We start from the raw sequence: 11,849 nt of genomic DNA, 5'->3' as shown, positions 1-11,849 counted from the left end.
ACACGTGAGCCATCAGTGTGTGTGTATCTGTGGGTGTGCACATGTGCTTATACTGCAAATGGTCCTAGAGGCCAGAAGAGGCTGTCAGGTCCTGTCAGGCAGTGAGCAAACCAACGTGGGTACTGGGAACTGAACCCCTGCTCTCTGAAGAGTGACAAGTGCTCTTAACAACAGTTACTTCCCCAGCACAGCTGCCTGTATACACCTGAAGACTATGCAGCACTTTTCTGTCTGTTTCCACATCCACGCAGCTGAGAACGGTACCACAATGAAGGAGGGGTTTGTCCAAGATCAGCCACCTGACACAGTACTCAATAAATATAAACCACCACTACACTACAGACCATTAATTATCTAGCCATTCAGACATGCAACCTGCTTCATCAGGCCAACAGTGAGATGGGGTCACAGCTATAACACGTATAGGGTTCTATCTGCAGAGGAAGATGAATGTGCCTCATTTCTTTTGAGATGTTCCTTCAGTAAGTACACAGACCAGCTAACTGTTAGCAGTTACATGTTCATCTACAGTATTAATACTTAAATAAAAATTTCAGATTGAAAGCCAAAGATTTAGCAAATTCTAGCATACAAACGTTACCAAGGTCAGGTTGACGTTGGTTATCTTTTTTAAACTGTGAACTGCTATACCAAAGAATGCAAATAGAAAGTAAAAGTGGCTCAGTATTTAATCCCCTCAGAAATATAACAGGACTGGACAATGGTAATTATAGCAGTAACTTTAAAATATGTATATATTGTTTATGAGTAAGCATATGTGCCTGTGATGCGTTTATGTACATCATGGATGTGTGGGTGTCCTAGAACTGAAGTTAAAGCCAGCTGCAAGTTGTCTGACACAGGTGCTGGAAACTGAGCCCGAATCCTCTCCAGGAACAGTAAGGACTCGCAGCCACTGAGTCAGCTCTCTAACCTCTACTGTCCGTCATCATTTCTTTGGTAAATCTATTCTTGTTTTTAAAGGTTTACTTTATATATGTGCAGTACATATGTATGTACTGTGTGTGCACATGTGCACATGTGTGCAGGTACTCAGTAGCCAGAAGAGGCCCTGGAGCCCTGGAGCTGGAATTACAATCACTTGTGAGTCTCTGAAACTCAGATCTTCTGCAAAGAGCAGCAAACATTCTTAACCACTGAGCCATTTATTCAGTCTGTCATGCAGTCAGACTATTTCAACCAGTATCTTGGTTTAAACTTCACTGCTGTTTAGCCTGTTTTGTGATAAACTAAAACAGACATGTGAATTAATCTACTTGGAAAACACAGTGAAAAAGCATCTCCAACTGATTACCTGAAATGACTTCATCCTGTGCTCTACAAACTTTCTAGCTTAAAAGGCTCATCAGAATCCTTCTCCTCAGCCTACCCTCCTTTGTGAAGACTCAGTCACATTAACTCTTCAGTGAAGTTCTGTCTCCACTGAGCTCCTTCCATGTTCTCAGATCTAGTTCTGTGCCTCTGTATGTGGTCCCAGCTGTACTGCCATTTTCCATGGACCATAACATCTATCAGGAGCCTTCTTAAGCCCAGGATTTGGGCTATTCTGAACTGTATCTCATCACAAATTTAGAGTCTTTAATTTGGATCTAGCCCTTTAACAGAAGATTTTACTCTGAAGATTAGTTTTCTCTTTAAGTTTATATAAGAAACTGCTTTCAAAGCCATTAATATATAGACATACACATCTCACACATGCACACATAATTAGTGAGTGGTGCACACCTATAATCCCAGTGTCCAGAGGCTGAAGCAAAAGGATTGAACGTTTGAAATCAGTCTAGATAACAAAACAAGATTCTGTCTTCCAAAATAGATCAATCAATCAGTCACTCAATCATTCAATCAATCAACCAATGCATTAAAGCTAAATCTCATGTGAATAATTTCCTGTCTGTTTTGATGAGAACAACTTTTCTGGTTTTTGGTTTTGGTTGTTTTTAGATACTGCATGTAACAAGCAAAATTAATGCCTGTTGATTAATTAGGCTAGTATTAGAAATACAATCAATTTATATATAATTTTTAATCCAACAATATTAGTTTTTTTACACTTTATGTTTTTTAATCCAACAATATTAGTTTTCTTACACTTTATGGGAATTGCCTCATTTCAGTCAGAATTTCTTAAGAATATCCTCTGAGCACAAGGAGAAGTTCCCATGGGGAGGATTTATAGACTACCACACGGACAGAGATGGAACACAAGCTATTTGTTTAATACATACTAATAGGTAAAAAATTATACATACAACCTGCCCCTCAAATGTTACAATGGATAATAAAACTAATATTATTATAATACTAATTATTTATAATAATTCTAATATATAATATTAATATAATATTGATACTATCATATAATATTAATTACACTAATATTGATAGGAATGTTCCTATGCCAAAGAAAACTGGACACATGTAAATCTGTCCAATTTGTTTAAGTTTTGTTTCGTCGTCACTGGAATTCACTCTTAGACTAACTCCCTGCAGGAAGTTACTTCACCAACATTCGGCTCTCAACTGAAGGATGTCAGGCCAGGAAAGGGCAATGTCCACACTTGTACCTTTGAGGTTTAGATTCATCTAGTGGCCAAGGAGTTTCCTTTCTTCTTTATTCTTTACAGCAAATCAAGTTTATACTATCCTTTCAAATGTCATTACTGTGAATAAACATTATTTTACTAAGATTCAAAATAAGAGGCATAGTTTTATCTGTATTGCTGAATATGTACCAGGAAAGAATAGTGAAGAACAGGAAGTGATTTAAATGTTCATCATCAACAAACAGGTTCTCTCCCATCATGAGAGATTAGTTTAAGCAATTTAAATTAGGGTAAGAGCTAGTCAAATTCTAACAAATTTCATTGGCTGAATGTCAGACATTCTAGGTGCCCGTTTATAAAGCATTCAAATACTAAGAAATCTGTTTAACTGATATTAGGCAAGTATCCTTTTTTGCAATCTCAGTAAGAACACCGTGAAGGGGAAAGGAGGCCAGAGGGAAAAGACACCCCCCACCCCAATGGCAACACCACAAATCTAGTCAGTTAGGTGTGGGGGAAAGTTTAATATAACCAAAGTATATTTAAGACTCGGACAACCACCAAGTGTTTTCAGATCACAGTAAAAATTAAGATACATGTCAGGGATTGACCATTTTAAGTAATTATTAAAAGTTTAGGGAAGACAAAAATCTTACTATTTGAGCACAAAAATCTTTGCTTATAAAGGCAATCTTCTGAGGTGCTATTAACGATAATCATGAATTCATAGAAACATTTAGCATGAAAAGGTCAGTAATAATGTGTTACATCAGGAGAGGAAGGAAGGAAGAAATATGTGAAGACCAACGTTTATCACTCACCTCCTGAGTCAGCTCTGCTATCTGGTCCTTCAGTTCCCTAATGTACTGGTGAGAGTCAGACCTGTTCAGCTGTCCTTGGAGCCTGCCCTCTTCTTTCTGTTTTGTGACAATACAACAAAGCAAAGTCAGTGGGCAAGTTTTACACCATGAGCTAAGATATTTTAAGACCTAGGGCAGCAGTTTAGTTAGCTGAATTCTGAACAAATCCATTCTTCCACTGGAAAGGAATTCAAAATGAATTAAAACTGAGTGTTTCTAAAATGTGGCTAATGGGTGTTGACAAACCACATACCTTATAAAATAACCCTTGAGAAAATCTTAAAATTAATTATCAAACAGATCCTCTGATGGCAAAATTACTCTGAAATTTCAAGAACACTTATATAATCATTTTCTCAGGCAGTTGTTTTTCTACCAACCATTAAAGCCAGTTCCTAGTCAAAACTCCCAAGTGGAGTTCAAGTTACACCTGAAATCTTTTGCAGAAACAGAAAACGTTCTCCAATTCTAGAAAGGGGTAACTAACTGTGATGCTCCTGTTCAATTTGCTCAGAATGTACACTGGGAATCCTAGATATAGCTGATTTTTAAAACACTGCAGGGGCTGAAGAGATGGCTCAGCAGTTCTGAGCACGCACTGCTCTTGAAAATGACCCAGGAGTTCAACTCCCAGCATCCTTGTCAATAACAGCGTGCAAGGTCAGCCCCAGGGATCTGACAGACCAGACACTCTCTCCAGACTCTTCAGGCTCCTGCACTCACATTTGCATAACCCACACAGAGACACATGCACAGAAATAACTGAAACTTACAAACAAGTAAAATAAGTCTTTAAAAGGTGCTCCTGATCTCACAGTTGTTGGTACAGGTGGGGCCGTTTTCCATGGCTACAGCTATTAGGGTAGGAACTGCCTTTTCCTTTCTTCTCACTGCAGATCCTCCAGCTGCCTGTAGTTTACTGTACAGAAGAGGATGGCCTCAAAGTCAAGATCTGCCTGCTCCTGTGTCCCCAGAGCTGAGATTAAAGCTATGTGCCACAAGACTGGCCTGTTTTCTTATACCATGAAAATGAGCTCCTTAAAGAGTGAAAACAGTTTTAAAATACTCTAAAATGTTTAAAATAGGAAACCATGTACTGATAATTTAAATGTTTAGAAGCTGTTATCCAGAGGTAACTGCTCAAAGTACTAAGACACTCCTGAGACCAAAAGAACACAGGCTTACTTTTAACAGTGGCCAATCATTCTGTTTCATTTTAAAAGTATTTTCAAAGGCACAGAACATGAACAGCAAAGTAAAAGAAAATGACTAGTGAGTGAGCCATTCAACTCTTCTTGGCTCTACATCAACTTCACCTCAAACTGTTGTCTCTTCAAAGTAGGAAAAGTCTGGAGTAAAGGGGAGCCAGCCAGCAGAAAGGAAGAACACCCTGAGAATAGGCTGTGAGGACAGAGGGTGCTCACTGAGAAGAAGCCACTGCTGCTCTGGAGTGAGCCACTGTCCATCCACAGGGTGATACCAGTCACTCACTGGATGCCTTCAACAATCCTCTGCTGTGCACATGTCTAGTTTTCATATCCTGTCATATTTATAATCTTGATTAAGTAAGACATAAACTCACTGGGAAGATATAAGCTGACATCAAATTGAACACAAATAAAATAATTAACTCAAGATAAGCTCTTAGACTGTGGGGAAGAAGGTGAAAACCACAGAAAGACCTTAGGTTTGAGGGGCTGGAGAATAAGCAGCAACGTTAATTTATATCCATTCTCTCCTAAGGGGACATTTGCAATGGAGAAACTATTTGGGCAAAACAGGGGTCAGTCAGTCTGTTTAAAACAACTGAGTCAGAGATGTTTCATCCAAAGGCAGGTTTGGCTAAAAATATACTTGCTAGAGCAGATGATGCTTTTTGGAGGAAAGATAGCGCTGATGAAAATAAGGACATCTGAAAACTTTCCAATAAAAAAGGCGGAGGATGCAGACATGGCTCAGTGGTTAAGAGCACTTTTTCTTGCAGAGGACTGGGGTTCGGGTCTTAACACACACACTAGCTTACAACCTCTGCAATTCCAGTTTCAGGGAATCTGATACTCTCTCTGATCTCCACAGGTAGCACATACACACGGAGGCAAAACACTCATAAAATAAAAATCAACAAATCTAAAACAAATTTTTTAAATTAAAAAGATGTAAGGATTTTAATGAAAAAAGAAAGCTATCTTGTGTATGAACTGCCCCCAGAAACCAACGAAAACCCTAAATAAATGAACAAAAAAAAAAAAAAAAAAAAAAAAAAAAAAGGGCAGAAGAAAAACTTCAGTAGTGCCTAGCACACGTGAGGTCCTAGGTTCAATCCTCAATACCACAAAAAACAAACAATAACATAATAATAATAAAACCAAAAACATGTTCCTTGAACTTATACTCCCTGGATAAAAGAAATTTCCAAGAAAAAAGATGCTAATATTCAATTAAGTCAAGTATATGGCAGATAACATATTTACATTTAAAGATGCCTTGGAAAGTGAGTAACAACTGTTAGTGCACGCAGGGTCAACTGAGGGAAAAATCATTAAGCAGCTCCGTGTTTACCTCAGACAACGTCTCCTCACCAGCTGGCAGCACAGCGGCACGTTTACACACACAGCTGCCAAAGGGCTCTGCCTGAGTGTTTGGAATCAATGCACCACTTAACGGGAGATCAATGATATTTTAAAAGGGGAAACAAAGATTCAGGAATATCCTAAATGTTATTTATGATATCTATATCATAATATGTATATAAATGTATAAATGACCTTGTACAAATTCTTGATTTTTAATGTTGTGCAAAAAGACTTTCATTTAAATATTACTTTAAAGCTTTCTAGTAAATACATTCTTTCAGTATAAAAGCAGAATACATATTCACAATGTAAAATGTATTAAAGGCCTACATATTCTAAGAATTATACATTAACTTCATATCACTTCTAAAACAGTTCATTAAATTATTTAATGTTTGAGATATTTTTTCTAAGTATTTTTATGGCTTCCTATTTTCAAGTAGTGTCATATGTTTGTTTCTGATAAGAAAGTGGGAAATGTCAGCTACACTAATAAATTTACCAGAGACTTGCATTCTTGAGGTTTTCTTTTGGTCTAGCTGTTATCAACAGATTGCCAGCTCACTGGTTTACTAAGTAAAAATAATTGGTGAAGAAAGAGGCTCAGTGTATCAACACTTCATGTATTCACCAAGGAGACCTTGCACATGCACTTCCTGTCAGATCATAAATGAAGTTCCAGAGAGTATAAAGTAGTGATTCTAACAGGCATACACGTACACCCCACTAGCTTTGCCATAAGAGTGTCTATCTCAGGATTTCAATTAAGCCTTAAAGCCAAAAATTCTGTGTATAAAGCTTTTAATCAAAAGGTTGACAATCACTTTGCTTATCATCTGGGAAGAAGCCTTGGGTTAGCTCCCCCAGCACATACACACAGAAATAAATAAAAATCTATACCTTGTTCCAGTAATAAATGCTACTTTCATTATATTTTCCTGGGAATTTAATATGAAAAGCTATAGAGATTAAGCTATACCTTCTCCAAAATTTTTGTAACCAGAAGTGTTCTGTATTTGTTTTTTAAATACTTGGAAATACATAATGAGAAGTCTTTCAGACAAAGTGCAAGTCACAGCATGACATTTATTATGTATTAAAATGCTTGTACTTTGGTTTGTTCCTAAGCCTGTGGCCTTACATGTGAGAGGGTGCTATCCCAAAGAGCTATGTCCCCAGCCCACTTTTTTCATTTAGAGATGGTTCTTGCTAAGTTATACAGACAAGATTCGAGCCCAGGCCTTGCTTGAGCTTGTGATTTCCTGCCTCAGTTTCCTAAGCGATAGGATTACAGAGTAAACCACCACACCCAGCTCACAAACATACAAACTCGTTATTCACATTTGCTGAAAATACTTCTCAATGAATTTTTAATGCATTTACATTGATTGAGATTTGTAGGTTATGTGTAGAATTTTCCATTTGTTGTACTGTGCCAGCTTCAAAAAAGTTTATTTTAAATTCTCAGATTAGAGATATCCAACCTGTATCAAATGCCCAGAATAGGAAGGCACAGTCCAGAGCTTCCATCGGAAAATGTGAAAGTCACACTATTTGAGCAATCACTGCAAACTACATGTGATGAACTTGTCTGGTCTAGACTCTCTACCAGCCGACCTCCTGGGTCATGACATAATGCCAATCCCACTCACACTGCAGAATGAGGACAGGTCAAGACCACAGACTCTTCTTCAAATATTACAGAGATGTATGACAAGTTGCTCTAAAATTGGATTCTGGGGCTAGGTGTGCCACTTAGTGCTGAGTGCCTGCACTGCACAAGAACCCAAGCTCAAGTTTTAGAATCTATTAAGAAACAGCCTCCACACACTAGTAAGAATAATGCCACCAGAGACTTGAGTGGAAATTGCCCATTTTGAAGATGCCATTCTTAGAAACCAAGAATTTGGTATTTAAAGTTTATATTGAGCTGGGCAGTGGTGGCGCACGCCTTTAATCCCAGCACTTGGGAGGCAGAGGCAGGCGGATTTCTGAGTTTGAGGCCAGCCTGGTCTACAGAGAGAGTTCCAGGACAGCCAGGGCTACACAGAGAAACCCTGTCTCGAAAAACAAAAACAAAAGTTTATATTGAGAGAACAACATGTAATATAATTTGAAATAAAGGTGTAGTAACCTTAAGAGCATTATAGCAGGGGGCTGGAGAGATGGCTCAGCGGTTAAGAGCACTGACTGCTCTTCCAGAGGTCCTGAGTTCAAATCCCAGCAACCACATGGTGGCTCACAACCATCCATAATGAGATTGGATACCCTCTTCTGGTGTGTCCGAAGACAGCGACAGTGTACTCATAAATAAAATAATGAATAAATCTTAAAAAAAAAAAAAAAGAAATGAGATGTTTAAAAAAAAATTCAATTGATTAAAAGAGTTGTTTTTTAAAAAAAAAAAAAGAGCATTATAGCAAACACACTGGTGGGTGGGGTAAATTTGTAAAATGAATGACTTTGATAAAGTTTTATACACAGGCAAATGTATTCATTAGATTCTGTGCAGTGATCTGCTTTCCCTTTGTAATTTGTAGTCCTAAAAAGATTTTTTTTAAAATAATGTCCATCCTTACCAAAAAAAAAAAAAAAAGTTAACTTCTTCTTTTATATAGTTTATTCGTCATACAGGCTAAGTATCCCTAATTTAAAACAAAACAAAACAAAACAAAAAAACCCTCCGAAACCCAAAATGCTTCCCAATTAACCACTCTGAACACTGGGATGGCGTGACAAGCAGAGAATTCTACTTCTAAGCGCCTGTGACTGTGGATGAGGGAGACTACAACACACAGACGGAGAGCTCAGCTGCTGGCCACCTCAGCACCACAGCAACGCCTCTAGAGGTAAAATGACAAAGAAGGCAGAGCCTACAGAATCCTGGTTAAGAGCAACTGGGATCTCAAATCAAAGACTCCTGCAGTCCATTCACCTCTTGACTTCTCAGTTATAAGAGTAAATAATTCTTTATTACTTAAGCCAAATTAGGTTGATTTTCTGTTAGCTATAATAAAAAGAATACTCTAAATAAATTTTCTAAAGTTTTAGTTAGTAACTTAGTAACTGAATATAATACTATAAACTAAGCTAGAAACAGTTTCAACAGTGATGTCAAAGATGATTATACAATACTATCACTGGGAATTTTATAAACATAGAGACTGAAAATTCACTCATGATTGAATTCTAAACAGCTTAGATCGGGGTTTGAAAGAATGATTTAAAAGTTATACAAGAAAACTGTGAGATATTCAGTGCAAAGACCTACGTGTAATAAAACATACTAGCGTCAACTACCTTGGAAAATTCACAATTTCAAACATTAATTTAAAAATTTTAAGTATATGCCATTTATATATGTAAAATATCTCACAAATTTTAAGTTTGGATAATCATATGTTATTTCCCAAGGATCTCATACACTCTCTGCCAGATATGCAGTGCTTGCTTAAACAGATCTCTAAGTTCCCAGTCATCCAAGCTACATAGTAAGTCCTGTCTCAACCAATGAAAAAATAAATCAAATAATATCCCATTACAGATGCTAGTGTAATTTTACATATAAAAGGCAAGATAAATATTTTACTGCCTGCTACCACAGTAAATGGCCAGGATTCTTCAACTTATTTACCCAGAGTCTGTACACTTCCAGAGTAGACATATTTAAGAACACAAATAGAAAAGCGCTGTTAGGGTCTTTAATTTACTCCTTCAATTCTGCTGCCAGTTTTGCTTCACAATTGTTTCCATGTTGGTTTTAGCTGCTCAGGTCTTCTCTTCAGAAGGTAGCTCAATTTTGAACTCAAATCTCTTTCCTAGTTAATCCTGCTTTTGACGCGGTTTCTCCGTGTAGTCCTGGCTGGCCTAGAACTAGTTCTGTAGACTGTAAACTCAGAGATCCACCTGCCTTTGCCTTCTGAGCAATGAGATTAAAGGTGTGTGCCACCCTAAAAATACTAAAATTTGCTAATATATAATGATGATGAACTAAAAAAAAAAACTGTTTAGGATTATGAGTCCAGACATAAGAATCTTGTAACTAAAAATTAAGAACTATTCTAAAGAATGAAGAAAAATCAAAGATTTGGTAAGCAACAAAATAATTCTGTGGCCACAGAAAAGCATCAGTGTCTATGGAGAGAAATGACAATAAATGAAGGAAATTGTCTAATTTTCTAACTTACTTACATTATAGACGGATGTAGTAAACAGCACACACTAACGCATCTTAGATGGGTACTGCATCAAGATTTGATACTGATGTTTCAGCCAGACTCACTTGTTTTAGCCCCTAATCACAGGAAACTCTAATCAGAGGAAGCATGAGGAAGAGACAGAATGTGCTATGGATGTGTCACACTCTGATGGGTCCCTAGAAGTGAGGAAACAAGTGTATGCAGCTATGGATCAGGTCTAGGGAGAGAGCAGATGTTCTATTCAGGAGTATCTTCACCTACATCATTCACCCTCCAACACACCATTCCAAACTGAGAACTGAATGCGGTGCATCAAGCCAGAGTCTTAGGAGAATGTTGTAAGGGACAGTGTTTGCATGTCACTGTGCAGCCAATGCAAGAGAGAGGTGGCATCAGAAGTGTCTGGGAAAAGAGGCTAAGGCTAGCAGGACTAACTCTAAATGCTGGGACACAAAAGAAGGAAGATGGGCGCCTCAAGCTTGCTGGAGTCTGGAAGTTTAGCCAGACCAATTCTTAAGATAAACTGCAATGGGTATGCCTAAAAGGCCATTCTTGTTTGTTTCTTTATCTGTTTCAGTGTTGGTTATAACTTACCCTATCTTGCCACAGGAAGGGCACTTCCTTAGACAGGAAGATAGTTGATTTTAAAAAGCCCTGTTTCAACCTACAGGTTTTAAAATATTCTACACAATCAGACAACAGACTTTTTAAGATTTTTGACCCATTAGCTCCTAAATGATCCATCAGATGCAACAGCTCAGGTAGCAAAAACCTCAAAAGACCAGGAGGCAAATGGCAAAGCACCTAGTCTTTCAGTAATATCTGCCTGAATTTCCTCAACCTTCTTACTTTTCAAAATTCTCAAACTGACAGAAAGAGTCAAGACAACCACACAGTATCTCTATGTCCTTCAGCAATATGCAATAACAGTTCATCTCCATTGTTTTCCTTCTTTCCCTACCTATACATTATGCACACAGATTGTGACCCACTGGACAGGAAGAGCAGAGACTGTGACACTGACGGCCACACACTTCACTGTGCATTGTCTGAGGACAAGAAGCTGCTCTTTACAACTTGACCGACATGTATTACAAATCTCTAAATTAGCAATAACTCCACGATACCATCAAACCTGTTCTTATTCAAACTCCCCCAAAAGAACTAAAAATGCTTTATTTACTGTCTAGAATCAACCCAAAATATGTGATTATATCTGGTACTTTACTACTTTTCAACCTTCTTTTATCTATAACAACCCCTCTACATTTTTAATTGTTAACTTTTAAGGCTATAAATTATTCAGTTAAAACAGCACTCCAAAGTCATTAAAACTCCAAATAAAATACTGTTTTAAAATCAAAACAGTATTTTGTTTTTCCAAAGCAAAGAGAAACCAGAGTAAACCAAATACAATGTATATCAAAAGGCTGGTTTGGAAGCTAGGTACATGTCTATAATCCTACTAGACTAAGCTACATACAAAGTGTGTCTTTAGAGACAGATGTTTGCTATGTAGCTCAGGCTACTCCAAACCAGACATTTTCTTAGTTCCATCTCCTGAATTATAGCATTTGATTATTACATCCAAGATACCATTTGGATATGGAGGGACTTTCCATTTCATTTAATAAGAATTCAGAACTAAAT

At 37.5% G+C, this 11,849-nt stretch overlaps 1 protein-coding gene across 5 annotated transcripts in view; it reads right to left on the bottom strand.

Annotated features, from left to right (window-relative positions):
- The window catches only part of Evi5 (ecotropic viral integration site 5), a 150,910-nt gene that overhangs the window by 23,597 nt on the left and 115,464 nt on the right, over positions 1-11,849 (bottom strand). For 4 of the 5 annotated variants that reach the window (XR_003713233.1, XM_028782374.1, XM_028782375.1 and 1 more), the window contains one exon: positions 3,389-3,484. Coding sequence is in view for 4 of the 5 variants with exons in the window: in XM_028782374.1 (XP_028638207.1) it covers positions 3,389-3,484 (96 nt within the window). In the remaining variant the exon portion in view is untranslated. Of the gene's footprint in view, positions 1-2,633; positions 2,685-3,388; positions 3,485-11,849 lie in introns of those variants that run through there. The other variant, XM_028782377.1, reaches the window with a different exon arrangement.

Source organism: Grammomys surdaster, unplaced genomic scaffold (genome assembly GCF_004785775.1).
Source record: "Grammomys surdaster isolate TR1022 unplaced genomic scaffold, NIH_TR_1.0 751, whole genome shotgun sequence".
Classification (NCBI taxonomy): domain Eukaryota; kingdom Metazoa; phylum Chordata; class Mammalia; order Rodentia; family Muridae; genus Grammomys; species Grammomys surdaster.
Note: the sequence above shows the minus strand (reverse complement) of the source record. Positions and strands in the feature narration are given on the sequence as shown.